Source organism: Lotus japonicus, chromosome 1 (genome assembly GCF_012489685.1).
Source record: "Lotus japonicus ecotype B-129 chromosome 1, LjGifu_v1.2".
In the NCBI taxonomy this organism is placed as follows: Eukaryota; Viridiplantae; Streptophyta; class Magnoliopsida; order Fabales; family Fabaceae; genus Lotus; species Lotus japonicus.
In genome coordinates this window covers 105,511,846-105,529,915 of record NC_080041.1, presented here as the reverse complement: position 1 = coordinate 105,529,915, position 18,070 = coordinate 105,511,846, and the positions used below count along the sequence as shown (strand labels likewise).

General features: G+C 34.1%; 1 protein-coding gene across 1 annotated transcript; it reads right to left on the bottom strand.

The window, feature by feature from the left end:
* Positions 1–11,027: 11,027 nt before the first annotated feature.
* On the bottom strand, positions 11,028–15,689 carry LOC130728761 (trihelix transcription factor ASR3). The gene is made up of 3 exons (XM_057580326.1): positions 14,852–15,689; positions 13,313–13,366; positions 11,028–11,636 (listed from the first exon to the last, which is right to left on the bottom strand). Exons 1-3 carry the CDS (start codon positions 15,501–15,503, stop codon positions 11,350–11,352), a joined length of 993 nt encoding a protein of 330 aa, XP_057436309.1. The 5' UTR covers positions 15,504–15,689; the 3' UTR covers positions 11,028–11,349.
* Between the last annotated feature and the right edge of the window lie 2,381 nt (positions 15,690–18,070).

The following is an 18,070-nucleotide window of genomic DNA, read 5'->3' as shown; positions in this document are numbered from 1 at the left end:
TAAAGTTGTGTTTAATTCACCTTTCTGATGTAACAACTGTGTTGATGGATGATCTATAAGTACTTCTATAAATAGCATGTGATTCTAAAGACATATTATAACCCATGAAGGTGGCCGGAGCGAAAGTCTCCCAACTTTGTTTAACCGAATAAAATTAGTGTTTCTTATAATAAAAAATACTCATATTAGTGTTCAAATGAAAAATAAAAAAATGTTAACAAAGTTGTATCCCCTCTAAAGAATTTTTGTCCAAAACGTAAAGATAACATAGAAAAGTACAGGTGTAAACAAAATAAAACAAAGATAGAGACCTGGAGTATAAACTTAGTCCAATAACTATACCTGCATATCTGTTGGTATCTATATAAATTGATGTTAATATGTGCTTCAAAATAAAAATGGATTGAATTATGAATTAAGATAAAAGTCTCTGAATGAATAAAAAAAAAAAAAGAGTCTCTGCATATTATATTTAACTGATATCTAATTAAATTTAAGAGCTCGATTTTACAATTGGTATGAATGAAAATAAGAAAATAACTCATACAACAATACTTGCTCCCTCAATAAAAAGTGCATTAAAATATGTTACTTTTATATTTTTGTACTTTTTAACTGTAAATCAAATAAGCTCTTATTTATTATTAAGGAAATAATTTATAATGTACATAGGCCCAGTTTGGAAGAGCTTATTTGAGCTTATCTGACAGCATAAGCTCTTATGCCAGTGTTTGGGAGAGCTTATGCAAACAGCTTATGGTCTGCCATAAGCTATTTTCAGCTTATTTTCATAAGCTACTCAGGATAGCTTATGAAAAACAGCTTATGCTTATACACAGCTTATTTTTAATTTATTTCAATAAATTTTTAAAAATAGCTTATGAATAAGCGCTTATGTCATAAGCGCTTATGACCATAAGCGCTTAATTAAGCTGTTTATCCAAACGGGCCATAATAGGTGACAGGTACTACAAAAGACAAATCTTTTATATTTTTTCCATTATTTATATTCAAGAACGAGAGCACAAATTTTCTCAACTTATGTCAACTCTTTTAAATAAGGTATCGGTCGTATTGATCTTCTTATACTAAACCAAAATATGATCTGACATGTTACAATTTTATGTCATGTATCATATATATGTTAAGAGTACCCATCAAGTATATCACCCAAAAGATTTAAATAAATATATATATATATATAGAAAGAACAAAACAATTTGGAGATTGAGATTTCATATAAAAATTTACATTTACAAGTGAGAAATCATGCGATTTAAATTGACTTTCACACTTTTAAATGAGAAATTATTATGATTTTCTCACTTATAAGTGAGAAAAAAAATTCAGACAGGAAAAAAATGTGTGTTTCACATCTACTATGAGTGCAGAAAAAAGAACAATGTACCTCGCAAAAAAAAGTTGGAAAACACTAAAAAAACATGAGTAATTGCAAGCCCAATCTCGATGGTGAAGATTGGAAGAGCCGAAGATGATGGGTAAGATGAAGAAGATGATTGTGAGTGATGTAGGTGGGTGTGATGAAGAAGATGATTGTGGGTGAGGTAGGTTTAATGTGGGAAGAGGATGGTGGTGAGAGAATGTTATGATTAAGGCTTAATTGCACTTTTAGAGTCACGTGAGAAGCATGTGACTTGTCCAGTCATCAAACTCTCTGAAGAAAGTCACGTGAGATACGTGTGAGGGAGCCACATCAGCTTCTCATGTTAGTTTTCTCACGGAAGGCAAACGGCAGACCAAAAGTGCAACAACATGTATAGTTGGAGGACCTTTTTTTGCTAATTTTAAAGTTTGGGGATGATTTTCGCAGGAAGGCAATAGTTGGGGGACCAAAAGTGAAATTAAGCCTATGATTAATGAAGAAAATAAAGAGGATGGATGGTGGTGACAATGGTGGAGATTGAAGAGGATGGTGGAGGATAAAAAGACGCTTATGGTGATGAGGTTGGTGAAAGATTGGATGAGGAAAGTAAGAGATGAAGATTGGTTTTAAGAGTATTTTAATAAAGTGCGGAAAAAAATGATGACATGAAAATCAATTTAGGTGATACCAAAACTAATGCCCAAACAATTTAACCCAAGGTTAATCGGTTCTTTATCACTTTCTAGTGCTAAAACTTTTTTCTATCCTAAATTATCCTCTTACCTAGTTAATAAAAGACCTCTTCAGTGAGAATTTGCTTGAGATAACACCTTGTGAGGGGTGACAAAACACCTTAAAACCAAGTAAAGTAAAACAGGCTGATTCAATGAACCATGGTTCTTTTCAGTTTTCACAAAACTCAATAAAAGATTCCACAAATTTGTAGCAAGACAACTAGTAATAAAAATGCATCTTAAATAGTAATATCGTCTGTACAACAACCATTATTGACTTGGGAAAGGTTCAATTTTTTTTTTTGATAGGCTGGGAAAGGTTCAATGATTCATAATCTATCTATCTATCTATATATCTATCTATCTATCTATAAATCTATCTATCTATAAACTCTATAAAGGAAGAGTTTTAGCAGCCTTAGGGGTAAATTTGTCAATCAACAAATAAATTTAAAGGCAATGAAGCTTGACCATGGATATTTTGGTAAAAGTCCATTTTATTTCACTTAGATTGAATCTCAGCCATTGATTCACATTAAGTTATTATTTACTGATCAAATCTTGGCCATCCAAATCCTCCAGCAATCTCCTTCTTTAAAAAGAATCATCGACTCTCTAAAATCCCTAACCGTGCGTTTCTATTTTGGAGCCGCTTCGTCTCTAGCTTTTATTCTTCCTTGCCGTTACTCTCAAAGTCTCTAAAATAAAGTTCTCGCTGAATCACGCTTCAGCCCTTCCCCATGTTCGTCGAGCTGCCAACGGAGAAGCAGTGAACAACGACGGTGAAGCAGATGAGATTGAAGGCGGATTTCAATCTTCTGGGCTTTGGTTCTTTTCTTTTCTTTCGTCTTTCTGGGATTTCAATCGCGTCGCACGTTATCACTTTCTGATTGTTGTTTTTGTAGGGGGTTCTTTGCTTATTTCATAAATTGGTGGAATGATCTGGGGTTTAGGGTTTCTGCCGCTCTTTCGATCATCAGGATTTGATCTGGACAGCCTTCCTTCCAAGGTTCTCACTTCTCTTTCCATGTTTATTGTTTTCGTTTTGCTAATTTTAGCTTTCACCAACTACCATTGCATGTTTTGTTTTCTATCATCTGAATCCCTGATCTTTCAACGTTTTAACTCATATTCGATTATCCATCGTTATTGTTTCAGATTAATCTGGACCAGAGCATGTCATTTCCGTCATCATCGTCCAGGTCTGGCGCTTCAACTCTTTCATTTCTCTATATGTTTTTATTCTGTTAATTTGATTTTTTATGTTTCATGTTTTTGATTTGTTTGAGAAGCTGTTTAAGTCAGTATAGAGTTGGAAAGTGTCGAATAAGGTTTTCAGTAGTGTTAGAGGAAGAGAGCTAATACATTATGAATAATCTAAAATTGATTTTTTGAACTGCGGCTCTTCCGACAGCAGACTAACATTGTTATTCCTGATTTCACCTATTGAGAAGTATATGGTTTCTTTTTTCAATTTCAGGTTTTTGGAGTCTCCGTTTTTCCTTTGCACTTGATTTTCTATAGTTTTCATTGCGCTGAGCCTGTTTTGGAAAACTTCTTTTGGTTGTTATGGATCTTAGGGTTCCAAACTGAGCTGTGATCAGCGAAGAAATGATGTTTTTCATTCCCTTCAAACTTGAAATTCCCTTCGCTAATAAATGGTGGCCTGAAATTGCATTTTCCCTCTGTTGGTTGTTGCTGTGATCATGGTTGAGAAGGAGCTTTTAGCTTGCTGTTTCATTGTCTGGCTATGTAGCAACATATAATTGTGAATCTGAATTGAGTATTGACTGTTTTAAAATAAACATTGGAGGCATTATATTCTATTGGATATGCCTATTTATTAACCAATGGTGAATGAATGGGAAGGGAGAGTACCGCACAAGATTTATGATCATGCAATTTGATTTAATTTTCACACAATAGGATTGCTTGCTTTAGAATGGGTTAGTTTGACTGTCATAGTTTGGCAAGTATATGTAGGTCGTGGGTCTCTGCTAATGAAAATAGGAACGACAGTAGAAATTTGATGCATAATGAGTGGCCAAATTGTAGGTTGGATTGGGGATGATTTGTACTTCACCTTCAATTGTTCCACATTTTAGTAGTAATAGTTTCAAAAAAGTATGCAGTGATTTACATTTTGAAATTTATCCTTCCCTGTACTCTATTATCTCTCTTCCTTTTGTGAAATCGTCAAATCCACCTGCTTTCTCTATAATATGTGTTGATTCAGATTGGGACTTACTTTATGGGGCAGTACTACCATATGCTTCAGAATCAGCCAGAGATCGTGTTGAAAGCTAATGGAAGCTGTAAGTTCACCTCCATACCTATTAAATCTATTACTCATATATATGGCTGCTGCATTAAGAACGTGTTTGTCCAGTTGTATAGCTACAATAATTATTTCGCAGTATAATAGCCATAAAAAGATACATTTAATTAGATAGCATTACTCATTTCAGAGTAAATTATACTTCCAAATGAAAATCAATTGAGGTATTGATCAGCTTATCTTTTAGGTGAGATCAGCTTGAGTGAGTGGAAATTAGGAGGTAAAAAAAGAGGGGTTAGAGTTTATATTTGATAAAACAGTCATTCAATTTGACATTCCACATGATTGAATTTTTCTGAATGGTTATTTCAGTAATTGTGTTATTGATTGAATAGAAAATTAATCGTGGCCGTTGACATCCTGACTTTCTCTCTTCCATTACATTCAAAACATCTCTTTCCAACTTCTCCCTTTTCTGCAGTTACGCTTTCTGAAACGTATCAATAGGTCTCGACTCCCCTTCTGAAACGTAATTATCTCTTTAATTTCTCACAAAAACTTCTGGGTAAATTGCTTCCAGTTATCGTCTCTGCAACTCTTGCGGCGCTGCTTTCGTTTCCACTAGGGTTTGGCCGCACAAAATCTTCAACTCTTCAACTCTTTGATTGTTCTTATGAAAAATCTTGATGGAATTTCTTAAGGACTGAGGCTGCTAATAGATCCAGTAAGAATGACACTTGAAGAGGATTTTGAAAAAACAACATGCAAAAGGTTACACTAAATGCTTAAAAGCAGTTTCTACCCCTGAAGTTTGATGATATTGCGATTGATACCCCTCCTTAATTTTTTCTGCGAAGTATACCCTAATTGTATCAGAAAGTTGCAAGAGTGCCCTTCTGTCAGCCTTCCGTTTAAAACTTGACGGAAGTGCTGATGTGGCATTTTTTTTATAAAATTTAAAAACTAAATTTAATTTAAAAAATTCAGGGACCATCTCCCTATTCACCACCACCTCCTCTTCTTCTCTCTTCCTCTCCTCTCTTCAACGCCACCACCACCAAATCCCCCTCTCACCCAACACCACCACCACCACCACCACCACCACCATAATCACCACCATCACCAAGCATCAACCCTTCTTCCATCTCCTCGCTGGTCAAGCCAGAACCACCAAACTGGGTCAATACTCTATATATACTTCAATGTAAAAACACCATTAACAAGAATAGAAAAATAAAAAAGGTCAAGTTTCAGTTTTAAAATAATTTTTTGATGAAACTTAAACTCAGTTCTTACGCTAAATGGTGTTATCCCCAAATTGGAATTCTTTAATTTCAATTCCCTTGTCATTCGTTCTCACGTGAAATTCAAACAAGAAACAACTGCAATCAAATGAAATTGGGGAGTGAAATCAAACGAGGAAGAAGATGTGTGAGCCAATCGGGGTTACGAACAAGATACACAAAGCAAACCCCAATTTAATGGGTTCCTTTTCGTTCTGCTTCTTCTGCGTTCCTTTTCCTTCTTCTTCCAAATAGATCTCTCCTTTCCTTCTTCTATTTACTGTTTCTTCAGAGATAGATGTTGATGATGTGGGAGTGGCACAATGGGTTGCGTTGTGTGTTTTGGTGGGTTGGGGGTGGCAATATCTAGTTGTTTGCTGAGTTTTTAAAGTTGTTTTCTGGTTTTGGGTTGGGGATTGATGGAGAATCAGACAAGGAATATTTGAGGAAAAAGATGATGGCTTTCGTGGAACTGGGTTTCGTGGGGTTGTGGAAGAGTGATGGGTGGTAGTTGTGGAACTGGGTTTGGTCCCTGAATTTTTTTTTGGTCCATGAATTTTTTAATTAAATTTAGTTTTTAAATTTAATAAAAAAATAAAAAACAAATGCCACGTCAACACTTCCGTCAAGTTTTAAACGGAAGGGCACTTTTGCAACTTTCTGATACATTCAGGGTACACTTCGCAGAAAAAATTGATGGGGGTATCAATCGCAATATCATCAAACTTCAGGGGTAGAAACTGCTTTTAAGCCTAAATTTTACTATAAAGTAAATGGAAGCATACACTATAAAGTTCATGAGCATACACTATAAAAAGTACATGATAGTAGTTTCTTGGTTTTAATTGAATATGTTTTGTTTATTTTTATTTTCGCAGTTCCAGGATCAAGTCTCAAATATAAATTCTAACTTGACAGTTGCAAGGTTTTGGATTCTCTGCTTCATAGTCTCAATAGCTATCTGCTTGCTATTCCTCAAACACTTCAATTAGCGTCGTCCATGAATTCTGCAGCAGACCAACCCTCGGTGGAGAGGAGCATTCACGCGAGCCCTATGCAGCAGCTTCGGTGGCACCGACCTTCATATGGATTTGTGAAAGCGAACTTTGATGCGGCATGTTCAGATACTCATAGAACTGGCTTTGGTTTGATTATTAGGGATGTCCAGGGGGGTTTATTATTTGCTGCGTGCTACAAACCTCTAAGAAAATTCAATCCCACCTTGGCAGAAGCAAGCTGTTTTAGGTGGGCTTTTGAAACAGATTGCAGTATGCTTACTAAAATATGGCATTCCCCGGGTATTTCTTTATCATATCTGCATTCCATTCTGGAAGACTGTAAGATGATTATTTCTAATGTAGGCCCATACTCTTTTGTTCATGTAAAACACCAGTCTAATATGGTTGCTGATCTAATGGCAAAGTATGCCTTTGTTTTTCCTGATAATGTATGGGTTGAGGAAGGTCCAGTTGGTTTAGGATCAATATTGTTAGAGGACCAATCTTCCCTTTTCATTCCTAATCAATGATATATATGTGGTTTTCCTGTAAAAAAACCATATATGTTTTGTTCTACATTAGTTTCTTATTTCATCACAAAAGGATTTATGACATATTTTGCGGTTCAGACATTTTTACTTTGCAATCGTTTTTCGGTGATTGCTTAGTGTTAATTCTTATTTGGTTTTCATTTTGCAGTTATCATCTGAGTCATCTTCTGCACGACCATCGCAGATTCTAGCTCCAATTTTAATGGGGACGTGACATCTACACCTGCGCTGAGCTTTGCCCCACCTGCTTTATTAAGTTGGTAGCAGCACAACAAGAAAGTTAAGGTAAAGAGCATGTAATATAATTCTTCATGTAATTGAAATGGTTGAAAAATAGATATCTTAATTAGATGGTGTTCTCTACATGAGTTCAATTTTGGGATGGTTATCTACAAAAGCTATATGCTTTTGCATTATGCAGACATTCAGACTTTTCTACAATGAGCAACTTCAAGTTAAATTAAGACTTAATTTGTATGAATCTTTGCTAGCATGATTCTTTATTTTGTTCATGGATTTGTTTCACATAATTCATTTTTCAAATTTCATCTTACCAATTACCAAACACGCTTACACACTTCTGTTTGGCAACTGTTACATAGAATGCTTCACATCATACTTTTTCTATTTTTCTCTGTTTCAGATTAGTTTCAAATCAAAATCAGGCTGTGTAAAGGAACCTACTCCTGCAACATGTTACTTGAATCACTGTGATTAGTGGAATACTTAAAGTGGCTGCTGCGGGAACATGAGAACATAAAATATTGGGATAAGGAAGTTTTCTGAAGGACAATTTGAAGAGGCTGAGATACTCTTCACTGTGATTTTGAAGCAGCTTGGAAACAACGTGCATATTAATTACTGAAATTGAAACCTGTATTGATGTTCCTATTATGTTCAGGATCAAGAGCATAATTTAGAGTTCGACTTTGGATTTGGCAACATTATAGTGGTCAATAGCGGTGCTTCTCAAATTTGTCTTGAGACTCTAGACCATGCTGAGGTGATTTGGCTTTTCTTCCTTCTTTATGTAGCACTTTATGCATGGAGCACATTGCTCAAAGTGACTAATTTTAAGGCTACATACTAAAATTTATGTAATAGTTTTGTTGTCTAATTATGACTAGAAGCATAGATGTGTCAAACAAGACTGTTATATGCACTTGACATGTGCAAGCCTTTGAAGGTCTGATATAAACCTGATGCTTTTTATTGTTATTATGCAGTTTGCTTTCCATTTGCCTCTTTAATTATGTGGGAACAAAATAAATAAACAAATAGTTTAAATTCTGAGCTAGCACACTCAATGGAAATTAAAACCATGTGAATATGAAACACTTCATCAAACAAGGTTATATTTAGTTTGATTCACAAGTTTCTTCACAAACAGAACACTAAAAGTAATGCTTTTTAGAATCATTAACATATAGGCCGTGCATTGCCATAGAAAGCAACATTTAGAAAGAAAAGTTATCCCAAAAGGTATTATTCAAAAGACAGCAGTAGGAAACAAATTTATTTCATAAGCTTTCTAAAAACCTGAAGCATTGTTAATATTAAACAAAACGGTACTCTTATTTAGATAATAACAGTTATAGGTATATGTACCTGCAAGTTTAAAATTTTTAACACAAGGTACTCTTATTTAGATAATTAATCATGTCTTTTTGAATTCCTAACTAATATTGATCACATATTCACCACCAAGATTTAAATACTAAACAAAAAGGTACTCTTATTTAGATAATAACATATAATTAATTTTGAATTGTGAATATTGGACTTATGTCCAGGGGTTGCCCGCTAAGCGGCTGTCGTCTAGCCTGGGAATTGGGCCTCCTCCAGCGAGGCCCAACTGGCCCAACAGAGGCAGTTACATTTATCAGGCCCAGCTCTCAACCTATAAATAGGGAGCGGTTACCGTTTGTAGAGAACTTTTGGCTCATTTGCTCAATACACACAAGAAATTCAGTTATTTTTTCTCTAACTTTATCACTCTAAGTGCAATCTCTCTACTCTAGGGGCTATACCATTTCTCAATGTTCATGGCAAGAACATTTGGCACCGTCTGTGGGGAATGAAAAATTTTCTATTCCCGAATCAGGTGGATTGGTTGCACGGTTGAAAGAAGCTTTGGTCACTGTTGAAGTCTTACAATTTCTGTAGAATTCAATTTCTGTATCATACAATGTTTAAAGAGAAAAAAATGAAAGCATTTTAATATTTTTTTAAACCCACAAGGATATATTTACATGGTACTTCATATAGCTAAAATTTGTATTATTTTGGCTTAATTGCACTTTTGCTCCCTGATCTTTCACCTTTGTGCGATTTACCTCCCTCATCTTTAAAATGAGCGAATTCCCTCCCTCTTCTATTAATATGTGTGATTTATGTCCTTCCGTTAGTTAGCCGTCCAATTGCTAACGGTGGTTGCTATTTTCACCCCCCTTTTACTAACCACACCCCCTTATCAGAAATAAAAATAAAAAAATAAAAAATAAATGAAATAAATTAAATAAAATTAATAGAAAATAAAAAAAAATTATAAATTAAAAAAAACTGAAAAAATATTTTTATAAAAATCAAAGAAAAAATAATAAAATAAATGAAATAAGTTAAATACAATTAATAGAAAATGAAAAAATATTTTTATAAAATCAAAGAAAAAACTGAATTTTTTTTTATAAAAATCAAAGAAAAAAATGTTTTTATAAAATCAAAGAAAATAACATATTTTTTTTAATTGAAGATAGAAATTTAAAAATAAAATAAAAGAAGAATTTGGTTCTATTTGCACCACCTACACTAAATTAAAAATAATTATTCTTTTATTTTATTTTTAAATTTCTATCTTCAATTAAAAAAATATTTTATTTTCTTTGATTTTATAAAAACATTTTTTTCTTTGATTTTTATAAAAATATTTTTTTCAGTTTTTTTATTGATTTTATAAAAATGTTTTTTCATTTTCTATTATTTGTATTTAACTTATTTCATTTATTTTATTATTTTTTCTTTGATTTTTATAAAAATATTTTTTTCAGTTTTTTTTTATTTTCTATTAATTGTATTTAATTTATTTTTTATTTTTTTGCTTAATTGCACTTTTGCTCCCTGATCTTTCACCTTTGTGCGATTTACCTCCATTTTTTTTATTTTATTTTTATTTTTATTTCTGATATGAGGGTGTGGTTAGTAAAAGGGAGGGTGAAAATAGCAACCGCCGTTAGTAATTGGACGGCTAACTAACGGAAAGGTCTAAATCGCACATATTAATAGAAGAGGGAGGGAATTCGCTCATTTTAAAGATGAGGGAGGTAAATCGCACAAAGGTGAAAGATCAGGGAGCAAAAGTGCAATTAAGCCTATTATTTTCATGGTACTACATTTTCTTTGTAAGAAAAAAAGACATAATTCAAATAAGTACAAATTAATTGAAAAAATATAAATATAATAAACAATAATACAAATTGATAAAAATTTAAGTTAAAAATGACTTCAAAAATTTTTAAATTTTTCTATAGGAGAAAATTAAATAATGTAGCATTTTGTAAAATAGGGGTAAAAACCACATAAATAAAATGATTACGTTTTTACAAAATATAAACAAACACATTTATCAACAAAAAAAAATCTTTTCTTATATATATAATTAATTTTTTAAATCCTTAAATTTTCCTTTAACAAACATAATAAATACAATACATATTTTTTTAAAGACGCAATAAACTAGAAAGAAGATCCCGTGCATCGCACGGGTAAAAGTACTAGTACCTTAATGAAAGAAGAGAATAAATGCATTAACCTCCAAATTTGAGTATATAATAATAATCCTATTATGGCAGTAATAAACCACAAAAAAATCTGTGTATGCAAACAGAATAATAGCATGTTTGGATCAGCTTCTCTTTCATCATAATCAATTCTGGAACCCAGAAGCTACTCAGAGAAGCTTCTCCCAATAATCAATTCTGACTTCAGAATCAGTTATAAACAGGTTTCCAAACAAGCACTAAATAAAGGGTCTTCCTAGAAGCTATCCTGAGATAAAAATGAAGGGAACCAACCACTATTGTTGAGCCCAACTGTTATGTACACTATTCTGATCCTTCTTTGCACTACAACTTATCAGCAATTCTCCCTAGAGCATCTGCAAGCTTATCAAGCACAGCAATTATGCTACTTGCAGTGTCTTTCTGGTGCTGGCGATCCAACTGGAAATTCATGTTCTGAGCCTCAAGCTGATCGCGTAGCATCTTCCCATTTTTCTCCAAGACATCAATTAATTGAGTTTGCAAAGTTTCCTCCTCTGCTGCATCGGTCGCTAACCGCTTCCTCTTCCGTTCCCCTTGAGATGTGGAACCCACTTCTGGGTTTGAGGCTGGTTGTTTCTCATTGGGGGTACCTATAAAATTACAGTGTGATAGTTAGACCAAAATCTTTGACCCTATGCAATAATAGGAATTACATGAAAAACATCAGTTTCTCGTTCATCAAAATAAATTATAAAACCAAGAAGCTGCTCACATAAGCTTCTGCGCACAATCAATTCTAGCTTCAGAGTTAATTGTAGAAGAGTTTCAAACATGTACGAAGTCACATCCTCGCTAAATCACAAAAGTTTAAGCTATGCCATAGTCAAAGAGTGTGGCTCTAAAACAGCTTGCCATTAATGATTAGTGAATAATATTCTTTGGAGACATAGATAGTACCTCATAGTATTTGTGGATGTGTAGAATGTGAACCATTACAGAAATAGACACAATGAGACTAAGTGCGTAAGTGCAATACAATGACTTTCCCAGAAGAGTGCAGGCATTAGCATTAAGCACGAAGCTCTAAGCAGCATTTCTCAGGCAAATATAACATTTAAAATCATTCATTCAAATCTGTATTCTATGGAACATCAAGCAAATTCATTTTAGAAACACATGATTTATATCGGAGCGTTTAAGTAAACAATCACGCATTGGATGACTACACTACCAGTTCCTGAATCTACATCCCATATAAAAAGATGGTTTATGACACACTTATCCTTAAATTTCAAATGTAATTAATAGCAGAAAACCAAAGTAGAAATGATTAAGCAATTGACCCTGCTCAGGCCTTTAATCAGAATGCAGCTAGGACAGGAACGGTAAACATAGTAAGGCTATGTTCAGATATTCGTTAGCACCAGGGGGAAACAGATGTTAGCACACACTTTGAAACAAAAAAGTGAACGGAAATCCTCCTATGGATTGGGATGAACCATTCACGTTCCAATTAGCCGGTATCCAAGCACACACTAAGTCAATCACAAAAATGTTAAACCTATTAGGTAAGGAAAATATAAACATAAATACGACGTGGAAATCGCTGGATTAAATTGCGCCCCTATGTGCAGGGACGGAACCAAAAAATTAGGTAAGGGGGCGAAATTTAACGCCTCAAATAAAATTAACAATGACTAATGGAAATATCTAGAATAAAAGTTTTAGGACCGGCAAATACAACATTTCCATAATGTTCTGTTAAGGACTTTTTTTTCCCTTCAGACCATTTTGGAACACTTGGTTTCGCCTAAGCGGTTTAATTCGACACAAATGGATTTTTAGCTTACTTGAGAGTTAAGAGGTCTGAAAGCACAATTCCCCATAATTTAAAAACAAAGAAAGAACATAGAGTAGCTACCCTGTTTTTATGTTGTTCACATTGACATTGAATGAACTTCAACTAAAATAAGCATTAAGCTTAAGGGCTATTACATCATCTTGGTCAATGGTCAGATAAGCATAGGCGTAAGCATTTACCAATAAATACCAATATTATCTATAAAATAGAACAAGAAGCCATAACGAAACATATATAAGGGCTATTCATCATCTTGGTCAATGGTCAGATAAGTATGGGCTTAAGCTTTTACCAATAAATACCAAAGCTAACTCTAAAATAGAACAAGAATCCATAACCAAACAAATATAAGGTATCACCTGAACATATACCAGTGCTAACCGCTAATGCTAACCATACCACTTCCGTACGGAAACTAAACAAAGCATTTCAATTTATTATCAAATCCATCAAGAACTCTATTACCTTGGCCATTGCTTTCCACTTGGCAGCCACGGAGGAGTGGTAGATATTGCTTCTCTGGAATCATAAGAAAAAGTTCAAAGAAAACCAAAGAGTTAAAAGAGTGCCACATAATAATCCAAGCAATTCATGCCTCCAAATCTTCCATCTTTACAACAACAAACACCATTGGTAGAATCAAAAGAATTTAATGGACAAAGACAAAAACACTAGACAGCAAGGTTGACAGTTTACATACACCCGTGGAGTGCTCGTAAACTCGTAAGAGTTAATGTTACGAGTTCACGTCATGTAAAAATATTTAGAAAACCTTAATAATGATGAAAAATACAATAGTGAAATTAAAACCATACTTAAATAGCAAAACGTCATCTAAAAATATTTAGAAAACCATAATAATGATGAAAAATACGATAAAGAAATTAAAACCATACTTAAATAGCAAATTTACACAATGAGAAAGTTATATGAAGAAGTTAAAATCAAACAGAAAATGACTAAATTTGAGTTCAGAACAAAAAATTAACAAGTTCAGAAGGTAAGAAACTAAAAACTTCAAACGAGCAAAGAAGTTATGATCTTCATACAAGAGGCAAAATCAACTATTTTTTACGCTTCTAATTATCAATTCATAATTTGAAACGAAGAAGAATTTACATAACCTAAAAATTCAAAAATCACAGGATATGTAGAAAATCTAGTAATGCTACAGCAGCTCACTCCTGTGCGCAACGGGCAAAGAGTTATTAGAAGAAAAAGGACACAAGAGAGAGGGATTCGTAAAGAATAAAAGTAATAATGCAAAGATAACGTTATGAAATGCCGTTTTGCACATAGGATCTGAAACTCAGTCGTATTTTTTAAGTGTTAAAACTGGAGTTTAACAACCATGCTAAAGGCAGCAGTATTTTGTAAAATCACACAAAGATAGTGTCCACATAACCATGAACACCAACCAACAAATTTTCAAACTTCATAAGAGACACCACTAAATGCATGGCTCTATACCTAAATACACGAGACAAGCCAAAAAATAAAGAGAGATAAAACCAAAAGTGAATAAAAACAAAAGCATAATTTGAGGAGTTCATAAAATCACAAAGGGTGTCCCAAAATCCATGAAAGAACAAACAACTAGAGGAATTGTTTCTCTGTAAATCAGAAGGGAAAAATAAAATCAAAGGAGAATGAAATCGCCCCCATTATAATCCCATTAACCCTAGCCTCCAAATCTTCCAACTTTACAAGTAACAACAACATCATTACTAGAAGAATCAAGAGAGTTTAAGAGGACCAAAATCACATGACATGACATGACAGTAGTAGTTCATGCAAATCACAAAAAAAATGTCCTAAAAACCATGAAACCTATAAACAAACCTAGAAACTTTTCAACCTCATAACAGAGAAGACAACACAAACAGCATTGCTAGATACCAATAGACACTACACAAAACCAAAACACCAACAACAACATGATTATAGCTTATAGGAGTTGATAAAATCACAAAGGGTATCCAAAAATCCATTGAAAAAACGAACCTGAGATAGGAACAGGAGCAGCCACACTCTTAACAGAAGCCAAAACCTCATCCTTCTCACAATCCGAAAACAACCCATCTTCACCAGCCACCCTCCGATTACTATCATAAATGTGAACCTCCTCCTCACGAGCCACCACCTCCGGCGCCATCTCAATCGCCGGAACCACCGTAGCAGAAACCGGCAACGCCGGCGCGTCGAGAACATCATACACCTCCCGGTCAAAATACCCCGGCAACTTCCTCTCCCTCCTCAAATCATTCCTCATCAGCCAAAACGACTCCGTTTCATCCTTCACCGACGACTCCCACTCCTTGATCTTCTTATAGTCGCCGGCGAGGTTGCTCCACCGCTTCCGGCACTGAACCGGTTCCCGGTTCACGCCGTGCTTCTTGCAGTACGACGAGACCAGCGCCCACTTCGGTTCGCTCGAACCGAAAGCCGAACCGGCAGCACGGCCCGGTTTGAACCGGCTTTCAGCATCAGCTTTACCCTGTATGAGAACCAGGATCTCCTGCCTTGTCCAGCGTGGAAGCCTCGCCGTGGGCCTCTCATCGGAAGCCGCCGCGAACGGCGGCGAACCGTTAACGGCACCGTCAATTTCGCCGTCGACGGTGGTTATGTTGGGTTTGGAAGGTTGCTCGGAAGACATAAAAGAATAGGGTTTTTGAATGGCACGTGACTCGCACGGGACGGTGCCTTTGGGAATTGGAATGTCCCGTTACGGCGTTTTAGAAAAATAAGAGAGAAGGGTTTAGCACTTGGAATTAAGAAGAATCAAGATATATCAAAAATCAAAGAGAGAGAGTGAGAGAGAGAGAGAGAGGGTTTTCTAATGTATGTGGCTTTTGCTGGTGAAAATGGGGTTTTAATTTTTTTTACTGAATAGGTTGTTGACCCTTAATCTATGAATAAGGGTTTTTGTTAATTTTAAATATGGATTAATATTAATTACTATTAATTGGGGGTCATATCCTTATCTTTAATTCTCAATTAATGGGGTGTTTTCTTTGTTTGCAAAAGGTAACTTGGTGGTGTGGTTTGACATCAAATTCCTCAAAACAGCACTTGCAATTTTTATTTTTTTTCTAATCTCTTGTTTTAGGTCATTTTCTGAGGGTTGGAGACATGAATGGGTTAGCTTTCCTTTCCTATTTGGGGGTTCTATGTAACGTATAAAATACCACCTACAAGTATAACCTCTTGCTTGATGCTACTTGATCAGTATTTTGTAATTTTTTGTTTTCACCACATCTCATGCCCCTTTTCTATTTTATTAGAAAAAATATAATCTTTGATTCTTGAGAGAGATTTTTTAAAGATTTTGAAATCTTCTATCAATCAAAAGGAATAAAACTGAATACCATAGGCACGAGGCAGAAATTAGAGATTATGAGTAAGATTAGGGGAAATCTTTTTTTTAAAGAAGATTAGGGGAGATCAAAATCAAAGAATATGATTTTCAAAAAAAATAAAAAATCAAACAATATGATATAATATATATATATATACCTAAAATAATTATTTCAGTTAGATATCACATGTAAGAAAACAAAATTGAAAAGCTTGAGGTCATGGGAGCAACATGTCCTTCTCTTCTACTCGTGCTTATAGGGCTACAAAGATGTCTATTAATACTTACGTAAATAGATACTTTAATATTAAAAGTGAATTAATTTGTTTTTATAAATTGAAATGAAAATTAATTTATGAACATTATACTAAATTAGTATCCAACAAACATTAAATAGTTCTTTCACGTATATGTTGTTGATACAAAAGTATTAGTACTCTATGTCCAAAAATAATGTGTGGTGGACCATTAGTTGATAAGGGCATGCTACCCTACCACTGAGTAAACCTTTATTTTCTTTCTCCACCTTCTCTTATCTCATCGAATAATTTCCCTCTAATCCATACTTAATGGTTAATGTTTGTGCTTATGGATGCCCCCCCCCCCCCCTCCATTAAAGCCACTTTATTTTGTATTCACCTTTGACGAAACCTTGATTAAGGTAGGTGCATCCGTAGGCACTAGCATCACGCTTTGAGTAAATGCATATACGAATTTTATTATCACACCCCTAATCTGTGAGGTGTGATTCATCTGTATTTATTATTTAAAAAAATTAAATCAGTTAATTATTATTATTGACCAGTCAAACAGAATAATAGTAAATGTGTTTTTGGGATAATAAACACTTTCCAAAAATATGCTGGGCTGAATCCAGCCCACTATACACATTCACACACAAAGCCCAAAAACAATACACACACAAACCCCAATACTATTTTAACCAAAAAAAAAAACTAACCCCCACACTGCTTTGCACAACACAAGAGATGAATTATTGACAAAAAAAAAAAGAAGAAGAAGAGGAACTATTGACAAAAAAAAAAAAGATAGAGAGGATTAGAGGAATTATCCTAGTTTGGAATCTATAATAATGATTAACTACGAACTAGAGCTATCTTCCATTTGTACAAAGAAAAACTATGAACTAGAGCATACGAATATAGATTATGGTTTGGACTTATATAGATTATGGTTTGGACTTTGGAGATTATCATAACTGAATGTGTCTATTATGCATGAGATCTTTTTCCATTTTTTTCAAAGTAGTAATCCCTTTATGTATATTGGAACTAAATTCAGGAATAGTTGATGTTTTCTATCTTATTATTTTCATGAGAAAGTATATAATTAGGTAAGGTAAATGGTGGATTTGGATTACATTCAATCTATGTCATAATAGTATTCATATGAGGAAATAACTTCTTTTATCTCACTTAGTTATGATTTCTTATACAATTATTCTTATCAAAACCAGAGAATTGATTCTCTTTGCAGTATTAATTCTTAATAACACTTAAACTCTCAATAAATTTTAGGCTTAATTGCACCTTTGGTCCCTCAAACCGTTAGATTTTGGATGAAAAATACTAAAGGGACCAAATGTGTTAACATAGGGTAACTTCGGGATGCTTTTTGCTAATTTATACTCTGAATTCATTACCTCCGCCCCTCTATGAAACTCATATTCTATACACCGAAATAACACTCTATACATTTTTTTTAGTCTTTTATGCTTCCAATCTCTTTGGAAATCCTTATCGGAACAGTAATGTACACACTAAGATTTAGGGTTAATGAACTCACAGGAGAACAAATATTACTATCATTGATTAAGTTATTTTATGAGTGTGATATACTATGTT

What these genes read in the sequence shown, in the direction of transcription:
- LOC130728761 (XM_057580326.1), bottom strand. Translation starts at nt 15,503, where the DNA reads ATGTCTTCCGAGCAACCTTCCAAACCCAACATAACCACCGTCGACGGC. An exon ending in TGCTCCTGTTCCTATCTCAG is followed by an intron (nt 13,367 to 14,851) that starts GTTCGTTTTTTC and finishes TTATGATTCCAG; the next exon opens with AGAAGCAATATCTACCACTC. An exon ending in AGTGGAAAGCAATGGCCAAG is followed by an intron (nt 11,637 to 13,312) that starts GTAATAGAGTTC and finishes GTAATTTTATAG; the next exon opens with GTACCCCCAATGAGAAACAA.